The 23,730-nt window shown below is 43.2% G+C and overlaps 2 protein-coding genes across 4 annotated transcripts in view; one reads left to right on the top strand and one right to left on the bottom strand.

Moving 5' to 3' along the window:
- trim62.1 (tripartite motif containing 62, tandem duplicate 1) overlaps positions 1–12,171 on the top strand; it is a 40,724-nt gene extending 28,553 nt beyond the window's left edge. Inside the window, exons 3-6 of the mRNA XM_061832603.1 lie at positions 551–646; positions 3,909–4,165; positions 4,938–5,053; positions 9,238–12,171. Of these exons, the coding sequence (XP_061688587.1) occupies positions 551–646; positions 3,909–4,165; positions 4,938–5,053; positions 9,238–9,788 (1,020 nt within the window). The 3' untranslated portion in view covers positions 9,789–12,171. The remainder of the gene's footprint in view (positions 1–550; positions 647–3,908; positions 4,166–4,937; positions 5,054–9,237) is intronic.
- Positions 12,172–15,425: 3,254 nt separating this feature from the next.
- Positions 15,426–23,550, bottom strand: LOC133507605 (uncharacterized). Of its 3 annotated transcripts, none has more exons than XM_061832832.1 (3): positions 23,160–23,550; positions 19,833–20,077; positions 15,426–19,086 (listed from the first exon to the last, which is right to left on the bottom strand). In XM_061832832.1, the coding sequence occupies exons 2-3, from the start codon at positions 19,978–19,980 to the stop codon at positions 18,344–18,346; spliced, it is 891 nt and encodes a 296-aa protein (XP_061688816.1). In that variant the 5' UTR covers positions 19,981–20,077; positions 23,160–23,550; the 3' UTR covers positions 15,426–18,343. The 3 variants fall into 3 exon arrangements, with proteins under 3 accessions (XP_061688816.1, XP_061688815.1, XP_061688817.1); XM_061832831.1 differs by having other exon boundaries at positions 19,833–19,988; XM_061832833.1 differs by lacking the exon at positions 23,160–23,550 and adding an exon at positions 20,982–21,284.
- Positions 23,551–23,730: the final 180 nt, after the last annotated feature.

Here is a 23,730-nt window from a genome sequence, read left to right as displayed (position 1 = left end):
TTTCACAGCAAACTAAGCCAAACAACATCAAACAGGTGCTAATTAAAAAATGAAACATCTGCTCAGCCCAGATGTGCGTACATGCTCCAGATTACGGGATCCGTGTATACGTGCATTCTTTGTGACAGCTGCCCTAGCCGACCCCTGTGGAGTCTTGCTCCTTGCGTGAGGAGACCCTCGGAGGGCTGAAGCAGAACCAGCGTGAGCCCTGACGAGAGACGACGAGACCTTCTTTCCTCTGACGCAACCTGACCTCCCCTGGGATTTCATGCACTCTTTTCATGTCTTGGCTGTCCATCTGCATTCCTTGTTTTGTAGCTGTGGGTTTTAATCTCCGCTGAGGCAGAACAAGCAGAAACAACAAACAATGTGAAGTTGGATAAACAGAACTGGATGCAGTTGCGCTGGAGCTAATCCTGACCATTTCCATGTAGCTGGGCAAGCCAGAAGCGAATCAAGGATTGTGTTGCGTTATCAAGAATGGTGTCATGTTACTGTTAGTCTTGGTTTCTGATCACCCACCTTTGCTTGTCATTTGCTTGTGTTGCAGAGGGAGATGAAGGAGCAGCTGGCCACCCTGCAGGACAGCGAGAAGGGTCACACTGAGGCCCTGCAGCTCTTGCAGAGACAACTCACTGAGACTAAGGTATTGCATCCATTCTCCTTTCAAAATATTTCTTGTTCTCCCAGCTACTCTGGGGGGAAAAAACGCATTTATACATTTCAAACTGTAGAAAATGTTAACACAAGAAAGGCTGACATGGACAATAAGTCAGCTGTCCTGAAAATAGTAGACAGTGTTAAGTGTGTTATTGTTATCTACTAGAATTCCAACCAAATCAGACAAAACCTAAATTAAATACAAATTAATAAAATGCATTTAAAACATGAAATGGAGTCATAAAATTCTTTTCAACTAATCCTAAGAAAATTAAGCAAGGGACAAACAAAAGTTCGGTTGCAGTTCAGTTATATTTAATTTTTAAGTACATTTGTATCGAATCTTTGGAATCTGCTTATTGAGATACTGTTTTATTTATCTCGCATGACATACTTTATTAATTAAATCTTTTATAAGTGCAGTTTTTCAGTTTTCCAATAGTGTGGAGTAATAATTTGCATAATGTTACAAAGGTTTACAATAATCTTAAATATACAGTACCTTTTACTTTTAATGTGGGTCATTAGTGGAATATGGAGATCTTATTAATGTTTTAGGTTGTACTAGTTATACAAAGTTTTGACAACCACTGTACTATAATATATGGTGTATATCTTTTCACAATGCCTAAAGATTTTTTTTAAAACATTCCCTGTACAGGCTTCTTATATTTACCGTATTTTCCGCACTAAAAGGGGCACCTAAATGTCTTTAATTTTTTCAAAAGCCGATGGTGCACCTTATAATCCGGTGCGCCTTATATATGGATCAATATTGAGCCTTTTGTGCAGCTCCATCTAATGAATCCATAACGTAACCCCAGCCTCTACTGTCACGTCTATTCTATGCACCTTATAATGCGCACCGCATTATAATCCAGAAAGTTTTAAAATAGGCCATTCACTGAAGGTGCGCCTTATAATGCGGTGCACCTTATAGTGAGGAAAATACGGTAATCATTTCACTCTACTGGGGGATTATTGTATTTGAGGTCTGAGCGTCCTTATATTTTATCAGACAACAGTGGATTATTCACTCACTTCCTACTGCCTAAATGTTCAGACACTTTTGTGAAAATGTAAACCGTGCAATGCGCCACCTACGCTTTTTTTTTGCCACAAGCAATGTGCATTTGTACGTTGTGGATCATCAGATGTTTAGTTTCATCGATAGGAAAAAGAGGCATCCATTTTCTTAAGAAACGCTGTCTTCCCTCGAGAGTTTGAGTGACAGCTACCATAGCACACTACACTCGACTACACACATCGAGACCTGTGCAGAGTTAGAGCATCTCTTCACTTCCTGTCAGGGTAACACCAACCCATTCTGTTGATGTGCCCTAACTGGAGCATACTGTCCTTTCAGTTGCTCTTCAGTGCGCTAATCTTATTAGATTTGTCCCTGCCTGGAAGACGACCATGCCACCACGACCTGAGTGTCTGGGGCGTTTAGGAAACTTTTTGTTTCCTCCGTTTCCATCCCTCGTTTCATTTTTTTCGTCATTGTGCCGCACTGTGGCTGACAATGCCTGTTGCTGTAAGCAGCGAAATGGAGGAGCAATCACAGCAGCCGCTAAACTTTCGTTTAAAAGTAGCCACCTCACAATATGTCTAGAATACTTGTTTGTAGAGTCCTGCTCTGAAGGATGGACATTGTGGTTTCATCACTTAGTGGCCGGGGATTCTCTTGATCATATGCTCGCCCGAAAGGTAGCCAGGCTCTCATTTCCAAGTGCCCCAGACACCTGCTGGGTACCATCACGTTCTGCTGGGTCTCAGCAGCACGTCAGCGAGACTGATCATCGAGCAGCTTCATCCGCCCACACAACTCTTCAACTACCGAGGAGGGCTGGTACGCAGCCCACCCTAATGTCTTTACTGTCGCATTCTTTGACAAATCGCCGCCTTTATCCAGTGCCCACAGAGCATACCCACTCTTGGAAAGGGAGGGAGATTTTTAGACAGCTGTAATTAAATCTTAAAGTTTAGAAGACAAATTGATGATATCTAGAGACGAAAAAAAAAGTCCATTCAAGTGTCCTAATGATCATCAACATAACAAAAACGACACTACATTGTCTCAAAGGAGGAATTCCTTGTCCATTTCTATACGGGTTACTTGTCTTGTACAAGATTTTAGGGATTAGTATTCTGTGTCTCAGGAATAACCAATGTTAGTCACTACCAAGTGTGACAAGCAAAACATCTAATTATCTGAATGCACAAAACTGCAATGCCTGTGTGAACACACACACCACTAGACTAAATTTCGTCATACCCTTCTCAAGGAGTAGCACATTGGCCCAATGAATAACCTACTGAATAGAGATAGAGATCCATATTGAAGCTCAACGTTGGTGTAGTATTACACATTTGTTGAAGCCAGCTTTGAATCCATTTTCGTTCAGTAACTGTATGTCTTGACTGTCATTAAACCAGGGTGTTGTCCGCCTTTCGCCCAGAGTCAAATGCAAAAGGCTCCAGCTTCCCACAGACTATTAACACAGGACAGATATTTGGATGCTCGAGGGTTTTTTTTTAAGCTTTTGTTGTGAGTTCAGCTGATGGATCTCTGAGATATAAAAAGACATGCATTTAAATATTTATATGAGGTGGAAACGGAACAATAACGCCTGGCGGATCAAAAACCTTTTACGGATTTAGCATTGTTTGGGCTTGTTGGAAGTCTGCACCTGGGTCCTTGATGACACCTATCCACATATTGCAATTTTCAACTGATTTTCATCATGATCAAACAGTCCCAATCATTGCAAGAGCAAACAGATACCTGATCATTGACAGTTCAACATACTCAAAGAATCCGTTCAGCAAATATTGAATAAAGAGCAAGCATTCTGTTTTGTTTTCCCGATATTTAGATTTGACAACCTCCTCACCTCTCTTTTTGTTGCTTCTGACGCTTGCGCTTATACCACTCGGATGACTCATTCTCTTTGAGAGCCGTTCTCGTTAGCTCTCAAATTGGTGAGCTCAACTGTTCTGCTTTACCACCTGCTGTTCCCTGCAAATCGTTCAGCTGCCTTCAGCCTGTCTTGCTCATTGCAGCTCTTGGAAACCACACCCAGGATTTGCTTTGTCTGAACTTTTTCTGAAGCACAATGATAAACATTCTAGTAGTAATAAATTGATTCCCATCTCAATTGAAAAATGTACATTATTACTTGGCTCTTCTCTAGCCAATATTTGCAGAAAGCCAAGAATTTGCTGTTTTTGCATCTCCTTTCTAGTCTTCAGCCAAAGGTCTGCGTGCCACCATTGGCGACGCCTTTGAGCGCCTCCACCGCTTCCTGCGCGAGCGTCAGAAGAGTATGCTGGAAGAACTGGAGATGGACACGGCGCGCAAACTCACCGACATCGAGCATAAGATTCAGCGCTACAGCCAGCAGCTGCGCGACGTCAAGGAAGGCATCCAAATCCTGCAAGAGCGCCTTAACGAGTCAGGGCGGCACGACTTCCTGGAGGGGGTGGCAGTCACATCCGAGAGGTAAGGCAGTCCTATTGGAAACCGCATTAAGAGCAATATCTACATATAAAGGATATATCAAACTTAAGATGATTTCTAAAAGAGATTTGGAATTTTGGAACTCGAGTTGTTAAACAGGTTCCAATAATCTTCAAGCAGATATTTTTCAGTCTCCGAAAAGCAGATCTATGAGGGTTCAGAGAGGACGTTTTAATTGAACTGTATATTTCTGTGAAGTAGCATGAGAGTAGTTATTGAGCTAGTGGGATTCCAATGTTCCAAACATTTTAAATCAGGAAACCTTTTCTATGTTTCTGTGATTTACAAATGGAAGAAAATATAGAGTAGTTGCCCCCTCATTTGTAACCATAAAATATGTGATTCTTTAGCGAAGAAGGTTGGGGATAGCAGAACTGTCCAAAATGTCTACGTCGAAGAATTAAGATTAATTTAAGGATTCTGCCCCAAACTCCGATTGAATCATTGATAGAGGTACAGTATGTGCAGGGTCTTTCCATACATGGTTTATATTACGTCGGGCACTCCAGTATGACATAAATGCAGAATGTCTTTCTGCGCCCTGGTAGCATTGCAGAAAGTAACCCACTCATAAGGTTCTACGGGAGTTGAGATTATCTAACCCCATTCAGTCACTCAAGTCACTTAATGCTAATAAAAGCCTGGCATTTCACCGACGTACAAGATTAATCACCCGTCATCAAGTGCGACGGTGCATTATTAGCAAGAGGCAGTTGAGCAGGTTTGGCCAAGCATTGATTTGTCCCTGTTGCAGGATTAAAGGGAAGATCCATGAGACCAATCTGACATATGAGGACTTCCCGACATCCAAGTACATGGGGCCTTTGCAATACACCATCTGGAAGTCACTCTTCCAGGATATTTCTCCAGGTAAGCATGGGTAAAGGAAATCTTTGGTTAAGCAGGCCATGGTGCGGTTTAAAGTAAACATTGCTGCAATAGCTACATGCAAATGCAGGAGTACAATAGTGCCTCTTTCTATTCCCTTTGTTATTTTAAGGAGGTGATGCTCTTCTGTGAACCCGTCAACAGACTGCAGTGTTATTGTATGAATATCGTCGTACGCAATATTTATTGATAACCCATACAGCCCAAATTTGTTTGTGAGTCAGAATGGGCTTTATTCGCTAACTAATCTATGCTACATCATGTAAATGTAGGAGAAATATGTTAAAATAGTACAGGACATGTATGAGGACAGCAAAACAGCGGTGACATGTCCCATAGGTGTGTCAGAAGAATTTAAGGTGGAGGTGGGACTGCATCAGGGATCCACGCTGAGCCCCTTCCTGTTTGCAGTAGTAAAGGATAGGGTGACAGATGAGGTTAGATTGGAATCCCCTTGTACCATGACGTTCGCAGATGATATTTTGATCTGCAGTGAAAGCAGGGACCAGGTGGAGGAACAATTAGAAAGATGGAGGCATGCACTTGAAAGGAGAGGAATGAAGATTAGCCAAAGTAAAACACAATATATGTGCGTGAATGAGAAAGGTGGAGGGCAAAGAGTGAGGCTACAGGGAGAAGCGATAGCGAGGGTGGACGACTTCAAATACTTGGGGTCAATTGCTAGAAGGGTGCTGAGGATGGAGCTGCCAGGCGAAAGAGCGGGAGGAAGACCAAAGAAAGGGTTAATGGATGGACAGGGAGTGTTAAAGAAGATGCACGAGATAAGCTTTGATAGAAAAAGATGACATGCTGTGGTGACGCCTAACGGGACAAGCCGAAAGGAAAAGAAGAAGAAGAAATCCGATAAACACTTATATGTGGCCATATACTGTATTTAAAACAGTAAGTTCGAAAGCAGTTCACTGCAGGCTGTTTATGAGCTCAGAACCGTGCACCTCTCAAGACAATCCGTTCACATGTACAGCAGCAACCTCCTCAGCCCCCGTGATCTATAGCAAACAACGATTAACATTGGAGGCGGGTATTTTAGCACTGTATCACACAAGTTAGAATTGTGGCTATTTCATTTGTGGTAGAAACTCTTTGCCTCAAGAAATGCACACAAACTGATGCTGACCTTCCTCAGTTTAGTTCCCGCCCTTAGCTTACAAATGGTTGTTGGAGCCGTTGGGCCACATTGCCCTTCTTGCATCTAACAGTCCATCAGTCACTCGAGCTGTAGATGAAGGGCAGAGGATTTTTGTTAATCCTTCCTTCAGTCCTTCCATTTCAACCTGCTGCCGGTGAAGGGGAGTCCAGCCTTATTTTCCCTTCTTTCTTTGACAGCCAAATGGAACAATTGGTTCCGATCCATCAGGGCCGGTTGCCAAAACGAGACCAAGATGTTCTCCCATTATCCAGCCATTGTTTGGCTAGCTGCTGAGAACAAAGCCAAGATCTCACCACAAGGCTCAGCGTGAGGCTGTTGCTTGTTATTCCCGTGTGCCTGTCACAACACTCGCTTTGGATTGTAAATCTTTAATGGCTGTAACAAACACCGATCACGTTGCGTAAGTGACAAAGGTGCCATTTTGTCCGCCGGCTGGATGGCAGTCACTTACTGATTTTTACCCCGGCCTCTCTTATCCTTCTTCTTCTTCTTTTCCGTTCGGCTTGTCCCAACTAGGGGTCGCCACAGCGTGTCATTTTTTTCCATCGAAGCCTGTCTTGTGCGTCCTCATTTAAAAAGCTATCACAAAAAATCTGGCACTCAAAATTTGGTATTTATTGACCTGTGTGACATATAACATTTGAATTATTTGCTTTCTACGCAAGTAGAGTGAGAGAAGTGAGTTTCAACTGTCAAAACCTGGCAAAAAGGACCTGTCAATGTTCACTTTAGTAGTATTAGATCAGGGGTGTCAAACTCATTTTTCTCACGGGCCACATTGTGGTTCCGGTTTCCCTCAGAGGGCTGTTATGATTTAACCATCTCATCGTATTTACATCATCAATTTATGATCGCCTTTTGGAATCAGGGTAATGTGTTTTTCAAATATTCATGTTTGGTCACACAAAAATGCTTGGAATATCTCAACTTTATCATTTATCTTGCATGACAATTTGAAATTTTTGTACAGATTTTTACAAGAATAATTGAAATTGACACTTTAGATTTGGCTCCGCGGGCCACCTAAAATCATGTGTCAGGCCGGATCTGCCCCCCGGGCCTTAAGTTTGACACCTGTTTTTTAGATAATCTACTAAAGTGAATATTGCCAGGTCCTTTCGTGATTCGTTGCATGCAGCTCCCATTCTTCTGACAGAACTACCACATTCCATCAAAGTAATGTTTTGTCTGTCGTGTAAAAGGAGTCCGATTGTGTTCCTCACCAAAAACTGAACTGGCCAATTTAGCCAACTTGGAAGAAAGATCAAATCTCTAACCCCCCCCCCCAAAAAAAAAAAATGGCACCTACCACCAACTCGCATCACTTAGTTCATCCTGTTTCTGCTTGCTCTAAATGCTCAAAGCTGTAAATGTTGCCTAAAGTAAGAAGGGCTCTGGCTCGTGCAGAAGTGGAGCTGCCAGGTGGGCGTGCCGCATAACAACAGGCAATCAGTCATCTTTGAGGTCGGAGCACGCACCGTGAGCGCCTCCTGCAGCGTCGATTTTTCCTTTTGTGAGTTCGCCCTACACTGAAGAGAGAAGGAATCTTTTAGTAGGGTGCACTTATTATTATCAAAACAGAATGTCTCCCTACAGCGTAAACACCATATAATTAGCATGCATGCTTCCCCTCGCTCACAAATCCTATACTGCTGTGTTGGGAAGGAAAAGTTTCTCGAAATAATCCTCCACTCACACAGATTGCAATAATATGCACGCCTGGCAAGTAGTTGGCCGTGTAACTATAAATAGGTAATGCATTCTTATCTCTTCTGTGTAAGGCCACTATGTAGCACTTGAATTCCATCCATCCATTTTCTTAGCCGCTTATCCTCACGAGGGTCGCGGGGAGTGCTGGAGACTATCCCACCTGTCAACGGGCAGGAGTCGGGTACACCCTGAACTGGTTGCCAGCCAATTGCAGGGCACGTAGAGACAAACAGCCACACTCACAATCACACCTATGGGCAATTTAGAGTGTGTAATTAATGCTGCATGTTTTTGGGATGTGGGAGGAAACTGGAGTTCCCACAGAAAACCCACACAGGCACAGGGAGAACATGCAAATTCCACACAGGGAGGGCTGGAATTGAACCCAGGTCCTCAGATCTGTGAGGCTTTCCAGCTGAGCCACCGTGCCCCCCGTACTTTAATTCATTCTGTAAAAATCGTCTTGAAAATTGACAGTTGCTGATGCCTCGGCTGGTAATACAATGACTAACAGCTCACTTTTGTGGTTTTTGTAATTTTAATGTTGTTTTTTTTTTTTTTGGGGGGGGGGGCACAGACAAGCCAAGAATTCTCTTATTTTTAGCAGTTGCATCTGTGCTAAGATCCACCTTTGAAAGATACGTGCTGTTTGTGTAAAAAGTTTCCCACACCCAAATGAAAATTCAAGACACGTTGAAGCTTGGCCTTGGTTAGCGTGTTAGCACATATTAGCCGCTTACATTTTTGGGGGACCAACAAGTGTATTTCTTGTCATGTTGGCACCAGCACCTACACTAACCTCTACTTTTGTGAGTTGCAGTGTTTGTTCAATGTTTTGCACACACAAGGCTCTGTTTGCATGTTGGCACAAATTATAACTTGAATTTTTTGGGACCAGCTAGGAGACCTTTTTTGTTGTGATATTAGCGCTAGCATCGGTGCTAAACTCCACCGAAAGACAAATAGTTGAAGGTATGACGCTTCTGTAGGAATAAGACTCTGCTGGCAGGATAACACATTTATAAATTCTTATTTTAAGAGGGGGAGCACCCAGGCCTGTTTGCTCATATTTTGAGCTTCTTCCTTTGTCTTGTTGCGACCATCTTAGCGAAAAATCGCGAATGCAGTTTGTGTTCTGTGCGGTGGTGTATTGTTACATTTCGTTTAAAAAGTGCTTTTCAGTGTACTGAAAAACGTGAATTTTATATCAGAAACTGCAGCGAGTGGCCTGGAGCAAAACCAAATACTTTAAAGTTAAACTCCCCCTCCTGTTTTTACTTGTCAGTACCTGCCGCCTTGACGCTGGACCCCATCACGGCCCACCAAAGACTGATCCTGTCTGACGACTGTACGATCGTGGCCTACGGAAACCTCCACCCGCAGCCGCTGCAGGACTCGCCGCGGCGCTTCGACGTGGAAGTGTCCGTCCTTGGCGCCGAGGGCTTCGCGTCGGGCGTGCATTACTGGGAGGTGATGGTGTCGGAGAAAACGCAGTGGATGATCGGCGTGGCGAGCGAGACGGTTAGCCGCAAGGGCAGCATCCAGATCCAACCGGGCCGCGGCTTCTACTGCATCGTCATGCACGACGGCAACCAGTACAGCGCCTGCACCGAACCCTGGACCCGTCTCAATGTCAAGAGCAAGCTGGAGAAGGTGGGCGTGTACCTGGACTACCCAAAAGGCCTGCTCATCTTCTACAATGCAGATGACATGTCCTGGCTGTACACCTACCGTGAGAAATTCCCCATGAAGGTCTTCCCCTACTTCAGTCCAGGTCAGAGCCACGCCAACGGCAAGAACGTGCAGCCTCTGCGCATTAACACCGTGCGCCTTTAAGAGATCCGCCTGGCAATCTTCACTTTGATTAACCGTGTGGGAGTTTCAAAAGGTGTCCAAGAAATTGGTCTCAAAATCTTACGTGCGTGTTCTGTTAAAACTCTTGTTTGACCATCCATCGCGAAATGGAGGGAAAAGGGGCGTTAACTGTAGGTGAAATGGGGCTGCTATCATCTATTTTCTAGTACTCCCCCTGTTAAGGGTGGCAGGGAAACTGGACTTTGGCCAAAAGACACCCTGTATTTGTCGGCAGTCAAACTCGTGGAATTATGCTTCGTTTTTCCTCATGCGAAACTTTGCTCATGTCTCGGTTGCGCGAGTGGCAACTGAAGAGGACACTAAGGCAAAGGGTTGTTTCTGGGGGTAAAACTGGGCTGCAATCATCCATTTTATGCTATTTATCCCATTCAAGATGCAAAGGAAGCTGGAGTTTATTCCAGGTGCTTCCGGTCGAAACACAGACTACACCTTCAATTTAGTCATCAGTCAAACCCAAGTGTTCCACTTTGTTTTGGGTTTCCCGACAGAACCTGACTGATGTCTGACTTGTGATGGCAACCAGTGAAGATAATGGAAAATGGAGGGAAAAGGGCATGTACCGAAGGAGAAAGCGGGCTGCGATCGTCCATTTCGTAACACTTATGTTGGAAAAGGGTGATGGGAAAACTGCAGTCTTATCACAGCTGACTTTGGCTGAAATGGGGACAGAACCCGAGATGAGTCATCAGTCAGGCGCAAGGTCCTCTGCTCCACTTTTCCATTTTCTCCTTGGTGGAACCTAACCGGGGGCCACAAAATGGACGCACGTCCCTCGAGGCTGTGACGATGCGTTAACGCTCGCTTATCCGATTCAGGGTGTCAGAAAAGCTAAAGTCTATCCCAAGCGACTTCAAACGCCGACTACACCTTGGATCGGTTCCCAGTCGAGGGCAAGGCGTTACGCGTCGTCTTTCTCTGAGGACCCTCACAATCTCCTGTCTACTTTTGCCTCCTTCCGTAAGGGGAAAACGATGCTGCTATTGACAGAGAAAATGCATATGTTTGTGTTTAATGTGCCGTGACATGAATTTAAACATGCGTGACTGCAATAAATTGACATACAAGCAGTCCTCAGTTTACGACGGAGTTCCGTTCGTACGCCTACAACGGAACCACAATTTGTATGAATGCGCGGTAGTCGATCACTTAAGTAAAAGTCCTAATTACAGAAAATATATGTATGGAAGAAAAAGCATAAATATATAAATTAAAGAATTAAATGGACAAACAGTAAGTACAATAGTAAAATGAACATTCCTTTTCACTCCATCTAGTTTCTTGTGCGAAAAGAGTCTTCATCCATTTTGTGACGCTGTTGACTTCCGAGGTGTCATTTTAAACTTTAAATTCCCCGCAGGTCAATAACGTAAAGCCAATTTGTTCCCGTATCAAATGCGTGTCGGTCCAACTATAAAAGTACACGCCCGGTGGGCACGGGAACACCTAATGGTGTTTTGTAGCTTCGGCCTTGCGACATTTCACGAGTTCTATTGCTCATGTGACCCCCATCCTGTGTCGCGGCGGGTTCTGCGGTTCAAGAAGTTCTTTCCCAGTTTTTGATGTCGCTATGTTAATTTAAAAGCGTCACCTCCAGGGTGATATTAAATCATAGAGCGGAGCGAATCCGTTTGCCAAAATCACAGATGATTCCGTCGTGTTCATTGGCCCCACGTGCTCCGAGCGCTCAGCCTAATCGGCACATGTGTGCACGAGTCCTAAGAGCTTCTTGTCCCGTGGCCGAATCCAGCATGCTGGGAGATTTCTGTGTGTGTTTGGGGCTGTGGGGGCTGGGGGTGGGGGTGGGGGTGTTTAATCCAGTGTAGTTCGTCCTTCATTAAGACCATCTGGACCTTCTTTTGGAATCCTACAGAGCAAACCGTGGCCTCAGCCGTCCTTTAATGTGTCAGTTAACCAAGTAGGTCCGATTTGAAAATGTCCGGAATGTTTCTCGTCTTTTTTGTTGTTGATTTGCACAAATCCGTCAGTTATGTTTCTGATAAGTACAATCCATTCGTCTGCTTTAAAACCCAACAGGGCTCAACCAATCAGTACGCCGGAACTGAGAGGTTGCAAATCCGAGCCCCCGCGTTGGCGACACCTCAGCGACGTCACCGGTGACTGTTTTGCGTTTCCATATTTAAAACGAGATGAACGTGCGATGCTACGGAGGCCGCGGGGATGACAGAAAAATAATGTTAATGACGATATTGACGAGGACACTTTGACGATTCTATCGAGAATTGCGTATTTGAACGATGGCCGCCGTGCTCCCGTCGACGTGCGAACACTCCAGTGTTCTGCTGGAGACTTGTGTTGAAATGTATTTTAATGTACAATAAATGACTGCTCAAATCATCCTCTGTCTCTGTCTTTCATCACCTTTTCCGACTTCATTCGACGGAACTTCAAAGGTTTCCTGCCGGGATCGTATATATAGTGAGCTGTTTTACTAAATGACACAAACGTCAAGGAAAAAGCAGAGGATTATGGGGGATTATGCCGTTTTAGGACTCATCCTCTGCCTACCGTGTCTCTGGTGCGTGTGAGCAAATTATTATGGAAATCCATCTTACAGTTTATTAAATCAGTGACTGCGTGTTCTTTTAGGGCTGTATCCTTGTCTGAATGCATACTTGGAAGAATGTTTACATATGCTTATTTTTCCCTCGTGAGGACCCGTCGTGGATCCGCTTGATGAATTCTTGTCAGGACACATTCACATTCTTCTTTTCCGTACTTGTCAAGACGTACGCACGTGTGTGGATTTACAAGCAAGTATCCTCCTAAGAACGCATTGAAAAGAACTATCTTTGCAAAAGTGTTCATTGTCAAGGTTTACAGTGAAGAAAATAATGATTTGAACACCCTGCTATGTTGCAAGTTCTCCCACTTGGAATCATGGAGGGGTCTGAAATTTTCATCATAGGTGCATGTCCACTGTGAGAGAGATAATCTAAAAAGAAAAATACAGAAATCACAATGTATGAATGTTTAACGATTATTTGTGATACAGCTGCAAATAAGTATTTGAACACCTGAGAAAAATCAATGTTAATATTTAGTACAGTAGCCTCCTTACTGATTGTGTGGGGTGGACAGGTGTCTTTATGCAATTACGACCTCACACAGGTGCATCTGATTGAGGATAATCCATGGAGTGGAGGTGGACATTTAAAGGCGGACTAACAGGTCTTGGAGGGTCGGATTTCTAGCTGATAGACAGGTGTTCAAACACTTATTTGCAGTTGTATCACACATATAAATCGTTAAAAAAAAATCATACATTGTGATTTCTGGATTTTTCTTTTTATATTATCTCTCTCACAGCGGACATGCACCTACGATGAAAATTTCAGACCCCTCCATGATTTCTCAGTGGGACAACTTGCAATATAGCAGGGTGTTCAAATACTTATTTTCTTCACTGTATATTGCAGGGGATACTCGTGAGGATGCATCTTGTGGCAATACCTGTGAAGATATTGAGTACGTAGACACGGTCGAATGAGTAATTGCCAATCAGACATAGAAGTGTCTGTTTGTGAGGACTTGGAAGAAAGTTCAAGTGTTGTTTGAGGAAGAATTATTGTCAGGATGTACACTCAGAATAATTTTTGCCTCGTGTATGTACCGCTGTGAGTGTGTACTATACAATCCTTGTGAAGATTGGTTAGTGCGAAAACAGCATTAGGGGCCTCACTTTTCAGATAAGATGATCTTGTTGCCTTATTACACACTTGAATGCAATGCAGCCTTGCAGCAATATTTTTAAAACTCAACCATCTGTTTCTTTTTTTTTTTTTTTTTTAAATCTGAGAAGCAGCAACTCAGCCTCTTTTCCTTAACCCAAGGGTGAAATCTAAAGTAAAGTTACTGATCTCTTCTTTAGAACTTCTTGACTTAGCCATTTAACCATAATTCCACAGCAAGCTTATGCTTTGCAATAATTATGAAAAGGATGTCCTCACTGTCAAAATGTAATGTCATTTTGATATCAACACAGGAAAGGAAATGGTCAGTTAGGCAGCTCCACCTTCTTCCTGCTCGCATTCCATCCTCAGGCTGTTCTCGGCAATTTGTGGCGCCCCCTGGTGTGCACATCGTTCACCTGAAACGTGAGCGTGGGAGCTGGCGGTTCGTAGAACCGTGTGAGTTCCGTACTTTCGCCTTTGTTTATACATTTGCAAAAAATAATCACCCCAAGAACCAGCCACTATGGAAATATGGGTTCGGGTTCGCGATGCGGCGCTGTGCTTTCCGCCACTTTCTATGCACGTCATCCTGAAACAATTTACAATATGTATTGTAGATTAAAAATGCTCCGTTAAAATGTTTTTGATATTAAAAATTTTAAGCTTATCTAATCCATTTTTAGTCCATTTATTTATGAAGGAAATGTAAAAAAAATAGCAAATGAATATATTTTCTTAATAATTATAACTGTAATTTTATGGTTTCATTTTGAAATGGCATATCTTCATTGAAATTGTTCATTTAAATCCAAAATGGGGGGCGGGGGAGGGGGAGGAATGTAATTATTTGAATTTATTGGAATAATACATTTGCTGATTTTATTTTGAAATTTTATTATTTCTTTCAAATAATTGATTCGAAAATTGGTATGCAAACTAGCAGAGGTGGGTAGCAACATGCTCCATTTAGTCTTGTTAAATTTACTCAAGTAACATTGTGAATCAATTGAATTTCTGAGAGTACATGGAGTTTTCCATACTTTTACTTGAGTAGTTCTGCGAAAAAGAATTGATTCTTTTACTACAATAATCGACATGTTGCTCGCTACTCTGATTTATCGATTATTGGGCGCGCAGCCTATTTTTAGGCCCTATCTCGGCTTCCGAATTGGGCGGTTTTCCTCCAATCCAATGTCATGACGAGTGTCATTTGACTCCAATTCACCAATCAGATTGCACAAGATAGTCACATGACCACACAAAAAACACTTCCAAGGGACACTCAAGAGGATTTATTTTGTGTGTGTGTGTGTGGGGGGGGGGGGGGTCAGAAACGTAAGCGTTTACTTTACTGACTCCGAAAACTTACATCATAAAAAGAATAATCTTTATGGAGAGAATAAAAATCTAATTATGGGCATGCATATTATTCAAGAGTAATTATCTTAATTAGCTGATTTTTTTCATTATTTGTTTTTGTTTTGTTTATGGGTGCCTTCATGATGGGGAAAAAAATGCTCCCAAGTTGTATTTTGGGATGTCATTTCCTTCTGTGAAAAAAATAATTAATACAATGATTCTAAAACTCTTTAAAGCTGGTATAGATATCTCTCAATTTTATATTCATGGTTCATCGTTTTGGGCTTTGGGGTGCAAAAAAAAAAAAAGGTTTTTATTTTGAAATGTCATTTGCTCTCATGTAGGAAAAAGTAATTCCTATTCAAATTAATGTAATACAAAATTAGCATACTTCAAATGACTACTAATGTTCAATGATACTTCGTGAACTTTTTTTCCTTTTGTGATGAAAGAAAAAAAAAAAAAAAAGAAAATGGGGGGAGGTCAGAGAAACCAACGCAACTCATATTTAGAAGAATTTAATACAAAATTGGCATACATATTACACATAGGTGATTTTCCAACTCACCATCCATCCATTTTTTAATTTTTTTTTATTTTAAGCACTTCTGTCATCATTAAGGTCATACGGCTGAGATGCGCTCGATCCCGCACGACTTGGGTTGACTTCCTGGCCAGCCAAACGCAGGCCGCATGTACGCGGTAGACAAATAAGAACCCCGAAAAGTCTCCAAATAAGGCAGGACGCGTCTTTCTGGAATGTAGGAAGAAGATAAAAAGTACCCGGAGAAAAGCCACGCAAGTGCGGGGAGAACACGCCCATTCCACACAGGAAGGTCAGACGTCATTTGAAGCGAAACACTCGTACACTGTGCTAATCGTTTTACGCTTTTGAATAAAGAAATAAGTGAAATTAAACTATCACGTGATTTTATTTTGCAACGTCATTTCAGCATATTTAAAAAAAAAAATTCACATGGCCAATTTTCCTGATTTTTACATTTTCTGTTCTTATTATTAAAACAACTATTTCCTGATTTTTTTTTTTAATTTTATTTTAAAAAAGTAATTTCATACTATATAACTTCCCATGTAATTTCCTGTGTTCGAGTTTTATTCGTCATCCTCGCATTTTGTTTGCTCACCTGCGTCTCCCTAAACGGTTTAAACAGACGTCCTTGACCGCACCTCCTGTTTTATTTGACCAACCAGTCAGCCCAGTGTTTGATTTTAATGATGTAATTCTTTCATTACAACTAAAAATTAATATTGTAATAGTAACAGTCAAAAGCAGCATTAAACAATCAGTACTGTATTTCCTTTTTGTTTTTTGCTACACTTTTTTTTTTTGTCCTGGATGGTTTTTTTTTATCCACCATCCATTTTTGATGGCGCTAGTGCTTATCCCAGCTGACGAGTGAACCTCCCCATTTTGAAGATTTTTGGGACACCTCATGGAAAACCTCCACTTCCTGTTATTGTACTCAGTCTAAGATGATATTTTTGGGTGTCGGCATCATCTTGTACCAAGGAATTACAGTGAAGAAAATATGTATTTGAACACCCTGCTATATGGCAAGTTCTCCCACTTAAAAATGGAGGGGTCTGAAATTTTTCATCATAGCTACATGTCCACTGTGGGAGAGATCATCTAAAAAGAAAAATACATAAATCACAATGTATGAATGTTTAACGATTTCTTTGTGTGATACAGCTGCAAATAAGTATTTGAACACCTAAGAAAACCAATGTTAATATTTGGTACAGTAGGCTTTTTTTTTTTTTTTTTTTTTTTCAATTACAGAGGTCAAACGTTTCCTGTAGTTGTTCACCAGATTTGCAAACACTACAGGAGGGATTTTGGCCCACTCTTCCACACAAATCTTCTCTAGATCAAACAGGTTTCTGGGCTGTCGCTGAGAAACACGGAATTAGAGCTCCCTCCAAAGATTTTTGATTGGATTTAGGTCTGGAGTCTGGTTAGGCCACACCAAAACCTTGATATGCTTCTTACGGAGATACTCCTTGGTTTTCCTGGCTGTGTGCTTCGGGTCATTGTCGTGTTGAAAGATCCACCCACGACCCATCTTTGATGCTCTGACTGAGGGAAAGAGGTTGTTCCCGCAGTCATCCTCTCCTCAATACAGTGCAGTCGTCCTGTCCCATGTGCAGAAAAACACCCTCAAAGCATGATGCTACCACCCCCATGCTTCACAGTAGGGATGGTGTTCTTGGGATGGAACTCATCATTAGCCCTTCTCCAAACACAGTTAGTGGAATTATGATCAAAAAGTTCAATTTTGGTCTCATCTGACCACAAAACTTTCACAGCATGACTCCTCTGTATCATCCAAATGGTCATTGGCAAACTTAATACGGGCCTCGACGTGCGCTGGTTTAAGCAGGGGAACCTTCCGTGCCATGCATGATTTCAAACCATGACGTCCTAGTGTATTACCAACAGTCACCATGGAAACGGCCGTCCCAGCTCTTTTCAGGTCATTCAGCAAGTCCTGCCGTGTTGTCCTGGACTGATTCCTCACCTCTCTAAGGATCATTGAGACCCCACGAGGTGATATCTTGCATGGGCTTCCACTCCGATTGAGATTGACAGTCATGTTTAGCTTGTTCCATTTTCTAACGATTGCTCCAGAAGTTTCACCAAGCTGCTTGGAAATTTCTCCATAGCACTTTTAAGCCGTGTGGAGTTGTAGAATTTTGTCTCTGGTGTCTTTGGACAGCTCTTGGGTCTTGGCCATGTTACAAGTTTGAGTCTTACTGATTGTACAGGGTGGACAGGTGTCTTTATGCAGCTAACGACCCCACACAGGTGCATCTGATTCAGGATAATCCATGGAGTGGAGGTGGACATTTAAAGGCGGACTAACAGGTCTTGGAGGGTCGGATTTCTAGCTGATAGACAGGTGTTCAAACACTTATTTGCAGTTGTATCACACATATAAATCGTTAAAAAAAAAATCATACATTGTGATTTCTGGATTTTTCTTTTTAGATTATCTCTCACAGTGGACATGCACCTACGATAAAAATTTCAGACTCCTCCATGATTTCTAAGTGGGAGAACTTGCAATATAGCAAGGGTGTTCAAATACTTATTTTCCTCACTGCATGATCTGACTTTAGTCAGTCCTACGCTTTGCTTCTGTCTCGGTGCTAAAGCACTATGTTGAAGTGAGGGGAGGAGCTTCATTGAGTTAGTCCAATGCTGTGGTGCCGTCAACCAACAATCATTCACACACGTATGGACATATGTTTTTGTTCATAACTCCTGTATCACCGCATCGTCGTCGTCGTCCTTGTACTGTGACCCGTAATCCTCCTCGGCTTTAGCCGGCTCGTCTCCCTCAACCTGCATCCTCGGCATCTCGCTGGGACTCGCGCGTAAAACGCTGTCGCCACATCATCGTAATCTGGTAATCCCGTTTCAATCTGAGTCCAATCGCTTCACACCGGCGCGGCGACCGTGGCGCCTCGGGGGGCGGATCCCGAAAAGACGCTCGCGGAGGCCTCCAGGAGGGTCTCCACGCTCCTGAGGAGGAGGACGTTGACGCCGAGATAAAGAGGCAGCACCAGGACGCCGAGCACTGCCAGCGAGGCCAGCGTGAGGTCCGAAGCCCGCCGCCGACGCCCGTGCGGCCACCCGACAGGCGTCGTGGTGTGTCCGTTCGTCTTCTCTTCAGACGAACAACGGCAGGTCACGACCGTTGTCCGTCTGAGGAAGAGAAGCAAGCATGCGAGCAGGAGCAGGATCAAGTAGAGGAAGGCCGCACCCCAGCACGGCCGCGTCGCGCTGGGGAGGGGGCTCAGCAGGTTGGGCAGGCACCGTATCAAAGAGCCCCCGGTGACCAGACAAGCCGTCGTCCTGGCTTCTTCCGACTTCCATCGACACCGCAGGCTGAGCGCCACCGACACCCACACCGACAAACAGCACAGGTAGCCAATGGCGTGACGCCACCAGCCGCCTTCCTCCTCCTCCACGTCCTCCTCCTCCTCCTCCTCTTTCTCAGCGTCTCTGTTCGACCACAGGAGTCGGGCGAAGGTCTCCACGGCCACCAGGGGCGTGATGAGCATCAGCACGGCGCCGTAGGTGTGGCTCAGGAAGAGCAGGAAGCGCAGAGCGATGACGCCCGGCACCGGCGTCAGCCCCGTGAACCACGACTCGAAGACGCCCAGGAAGCTCAGGTAAACTGCGTAAAGACACAATTTCAATATGTAAACATCGCGGACACAATTTAATACAAAATTGGCATACATATTACACATGAGTGATTTTCCAACTCATTAAGTAATATTATTATATTTATATAATTATATTATAATATATAATAAATACATGTGTATTTTATGTAATGTTAAATAAATCAAAAGTATACTTATATATTTATTATCTATTATACAGTAATTATATTTAAATCAATAATAAATAAATACTACAATCTAATAAAATTTACAAAATAAATAAAGGGATAGTTATCATATATATATAATTTGTCAGTCAGGGATCTAGTAAACATAATATTACACATATTATTATTAATCGACAAAAGAACGAACATAAGGTAAAAAATGTTTTCGGAAACAAAGAAGACATTTTGATGAAAGTCATGTTTTGGTTTACACTGATGGAACATTTTTGAAAACGTCGAAAGCAATGTGACCTTTGACCCCCAACATTGACAACAGTTTGATCTTCAGAGACTCTAACGCAGATTTGTCTTTAATGGACCTAATCCAGTTTGTAAACATCAAAGACTGTTGCATCAGTGAGACAATTGTTTTTGTCATTAATTATTGCAATTTCGTCACCAGCGCCCCCACAAATATGTACATTTGACGCTTACAAAAGGCTGGGAAGGGCGCAGGAAAACCCGGACCGTGGAGACTTGTATTGATTGACGCAATGAAGTCTTTAGCAACCAAGGCTGTGGCTCACCCGTGAGCAGGAAGTCCGTGAAGATGAGGATGCAGCAGCCGGAGAATCCCACGGGGCTGCGCGACGTGGCCACCAACGGCAGGCACGGCAGGCCGCTCACCAGCTTGAAGACGCACAAGACCGACGCGCCGTCCAACACGCCGTCCATACCTGCAGCTGCACCACACACGTGCGCCTCAAAACAGGTTTGCCGCCTTTTGCCCGGAGGTGCAGCGCGAGCTCAGGAATGTCAGCCCCTCTGCAGACTACCAAAGTAATGGTTACTTTTCCACTTGTTTCTATCCATCCCGGGCTTGGGAGATCAATACTTGAACTTTGCACCGTTGACTACGAGAGAGGGTCTAGGACACGGGTGTCAAACTCCAGGCCCGGGGGCCAGATCTGGCCCGCCACATGATTTTATGTGGCCCGCAAAGCCAAATCTAGAGTGTCCATTTCCATGATTCTTGTAAAAATCTGTACCAAAATTTCAAATTGTCAGATATCATAAATGATCAAGTTGAGATATTACAAGCATTTTTGTGTTACCAAACGTGAATCGTTGAAAAACATGTTACCCTTGATTTCTGATTCAGGTTCATAAATTGATTATGTAAATATGATGAGACAATTAAACGTTTTTGTTCCGCAGTCATAACGGCCCGGTGAAGGAAACCCGAACTACAATGTGGCCCACGAGAAAAATGAGTTTGACACACCTGGTCTAGGACTTCCAATGCTTTCATACACACTACTGGGAAAAAAAAACTCCCTTATGCTACTGAAACACATACACACACTCCTCAAATACTCTCTCGGGTTGACACTTGCAACACTCATACACGCGCTACTGAAAAGCCCTCACACTATTAAAAAAAAAAATATATATATATATGTTAATTTGAAATGCTCCCAGACGTGCTACTAAAAAGCGTACACGCAGAACTAAAATGAATACACAATCAATACATATACAAACTACTAAAATATATACTCTGCATTTCAGTTGTGTGCAAAAGAATGTTTCACCTTTGTGTGTGAGGTAATCCTGAATCAAGTCCACCTCCAAACCCCTGAAGCCCTCACTCAAGCACTTTTTCACTTTAGTCAGCAACACAACATCGACCCACCTCACTTTAAAAAAATGACAACATTGCGAGTACTCATTACCTGGTCGCACACCGGGAGCCTTCAGAGCCGCATGTCACCCTGGAGTTCTTCAATACACTCCCTTTTCCTCTTCCCTCCCCACCTTCTTTTTTTTTTTTTTTGTTGTTTTTTTTTTTTTTGCTTTTGCTAATAACCCTCTACCCCCTCCTCCGCCCCACCACTACTAAACTCCCCCTCCCTTGTTGCCTCCCATGGTGCGTTGCTCGCTTGCACCTGGAGCAAAGGTGGGCGTAGCGCTGTTTGAACAGGTTAGGGGAACCAGTCGGGCAACTGGCTGGCGCACGAGACGAGCGTGTCGTGACAAACAAGGTGAGAGAGAAAAAGGGAGAGACAATTATTTGACTTGCTAAGACAACTGCATGCTATTACACCTTAATAACAACCCTCAGGCCTTGTTGAAGCACTGCTTGTACCGTACCTTTTTGTTTTTAATGGCTTTTTGATACTTTTACTGCGTAAAATGTTCATCAATTCTTGTCCATTCCTTTTTAGTTTTTTTCACTCTTCAAATTCGAGTTGGATTGCGAAAAAAAAAAAAAACAAACAGCTTGCGGGACGACAGGCTTCATAATTGGGAATATTAATACTCAGAGCGTGCCTCGAACTTATGTGGATGAACATCAAATTTATATGGATGAACGTCAAATTACACGCATGTTACTCAATTGTTGAGCAAGAACATTGAGGATTGGGTGGGGCCGCCCCCTCCACCCGCAAAGGGGGCCAAGCCAGCGAGCCCAGCACTGGACAAAGTAAATCTAAAGTAAGGCAAACTCTTGCCAGCAGTGGACCCCATCCTCTCTGGTCCCCTAGCCCGACTGAAGGCCCCCGACAAGTTCCAGGTGCCGGACCACCATACCCAAACCCACCCAGTGCACCCTACCGTCGCCACTGACCCCCACCCCACCCTCCGAGAGCATGGGGGGACCCAGTCACCAATGGGGTGCAACGCAAGGGCCGGCTGGCGCCTGAAAAAGGTCACAGCGTGGTAAAAGAAAAAGCCCACGTGAAGACCCTGCCCGTCGTGAGAGATGAGAGGGGAGAGGAAGTCAGGGGCACAAGGGGGCACGGGGTGAGCCCCATCTCCCTGTGGCCTGTCATCCAAATTGTGGGGGGAGAGCCAAGTCTAGAGAAATGTGAAGATACACCTTCCACCTGATGATTATGTTTACTCGATCCCTGACTGATAAGCATTATCCTGTACCGTGATCGTGTGTGGTGGGGTGTCGCGCGTTAAAAACGGGGAAACTAGTGGGGGTACATTCATATCTCAAATATTTGCAAGTCAAACCATAATAACTGCAGAACAACGGCGTGTATCTTGAAGACCCCCGGAGATCAGGTCGTTCCAAGTCAAAGGCACCACTGTATGTATATTTGAGTGATCCTTGCACTGCACTCACAATCACACCTAGGGGCAATTTTAGAGTGTTCAATTAATGTTGCATGTTTTTGGGAAGTGGGAGGAAACCCACGCAGGCACGGGGAGAACATGCAAACTCCACACAGGCAGGGTCCGGGATTGAACCCGGGACCTCAGAACTGTGAGGCCAACGCTTTACCAGCTGATTAAAAAAAAATGACACCACATTATTTACCCTCAGGAAAATTCCCCTTAATTAATAAATGACAGTGTTATGTTGCATTAGGGGTAGTACATACAGATGGTCAACCGAGGAGTTTTCGAAACTTTTACAGCATTTTCCAATCAACAATTGAATAATTGCCACTTCAATGTGTCAAGAGACTTGCAAGCCGAAATGAAAAATTGCCAATCAAAAACTGTTGGTTTCAGAAAACAACAAAATGACGATGCATTCTTCATCATCGGCTTTTTTTTTTTAATCAAAAATGTAACATCACAAATGTAAATATAGTAAGCAATTACCTTTCTTTACACAGTTTTAAAATGATACTCTGTTCCACGAAACTCCTGAAAGACTTGATTATCAAAATAGGTTTGAAAATGTTCAATATTTGTGAAATATTTAATTGTAATTACGGTTCCTTACCCTCTGGCATCAAATAATCTGTGTGCCCTTTGTACACTTGTTCGAATAACTCATTTCAAAACAGCAGGACAAATAGCAATTACAGTTATCTTTGGAGAAACTGACGATTTCAACTGAAATACATTCTTGACCACAAAATAACGATTGCAAATTGACAAATACTTACAAAGACAAACGTTTTGCAGGGCTGAAACATTTAGAAGACAAGTCACCGTGTTGTGAGCTCTTTTAACCATTTGTTGTCACTTTTGCTGCGATGATGAGCTTAATTTCTTTGGGGGTGTTTTGTTTTGGGCTACCTTGACGTCTTCCGACGATTTGCACACGTCACAGATCCTCTATAAGCGAGAAGATGCTCTTACATTGCTGGGACACTAAACCACCCGTCCATCCATTAAGTTGCAAATAGCTGTCAATTAATTATTCCAAAGAGAGATCACTGTTCGTTTTCCCCACGCACACTCGTTCACTTTAATGGACACGTTAACGAGCTCTAACCGCATGCTGCATGCTCCTACTCCCCCCCCCCCCTTCTTCAATGTGCATTGTTGAAATTTTGCCAAAAATGACAGGAACTCTCTTCTGATCAATGTAGGATTTTATTTAGTTTCTCCGTTCCATTGTAACTACCATAAAAGTATACTGCATCTGGATTGTTTGATTAATTGATTGAATAATCACAAAAATGACAGCTTTGTTTAATACTGAATTGATAAACCAACAGAGAGTTATGACTT

This window comes from Syngnathoides biaculeatus, chromosome 10 (assembly GCF_019802595.1).
Source record: "Syngnathoides biaculeatus isolate LvHL_M chromosome 10, ASM1980259v1, whole genome shotgun sequence".
Taxonomy (NCBI): Eukaryota; Metazoa; Chordata; class Actinopteri; order Syngnathiformes; family Syngnathidae; genus Syngnathoides; species Syngnathoides biaculeatus.
The sequence above is the reverse complement of the archived record's forward strand: the minus strand, read 5'-3'. Positions and strand labels throughout refer to the sequence as shown.

What these genes read in the sequence shown, in the direction of transcription:
- LOC133507605 (XM_061832831.1), bottom strand. Translation starts at nt 23,229, where the DNA reads ATGGTTAAAAGAGCTCACAACACGGTGACTTGTCTTCTAAATGTTTCA. An exon ending in CCTGCAAAACGTTTGTCTTT is followed by an intron (nt 19,989 to 23,159) that starts GTAAGTATTTGT and finishes TGTGTGGTGCAG; the next exon opens with CTGCAGGTATGGACGGCGTG. An exon ending in CACGGACTTCCTGCTCACGG is followed by an intron (nt 19,087 to 19,832) that starts GTGAGCCACAGC and finishes GTCTTTACGCAG; the next exon opens with TTTACCTGAGCTTCCTGGGC.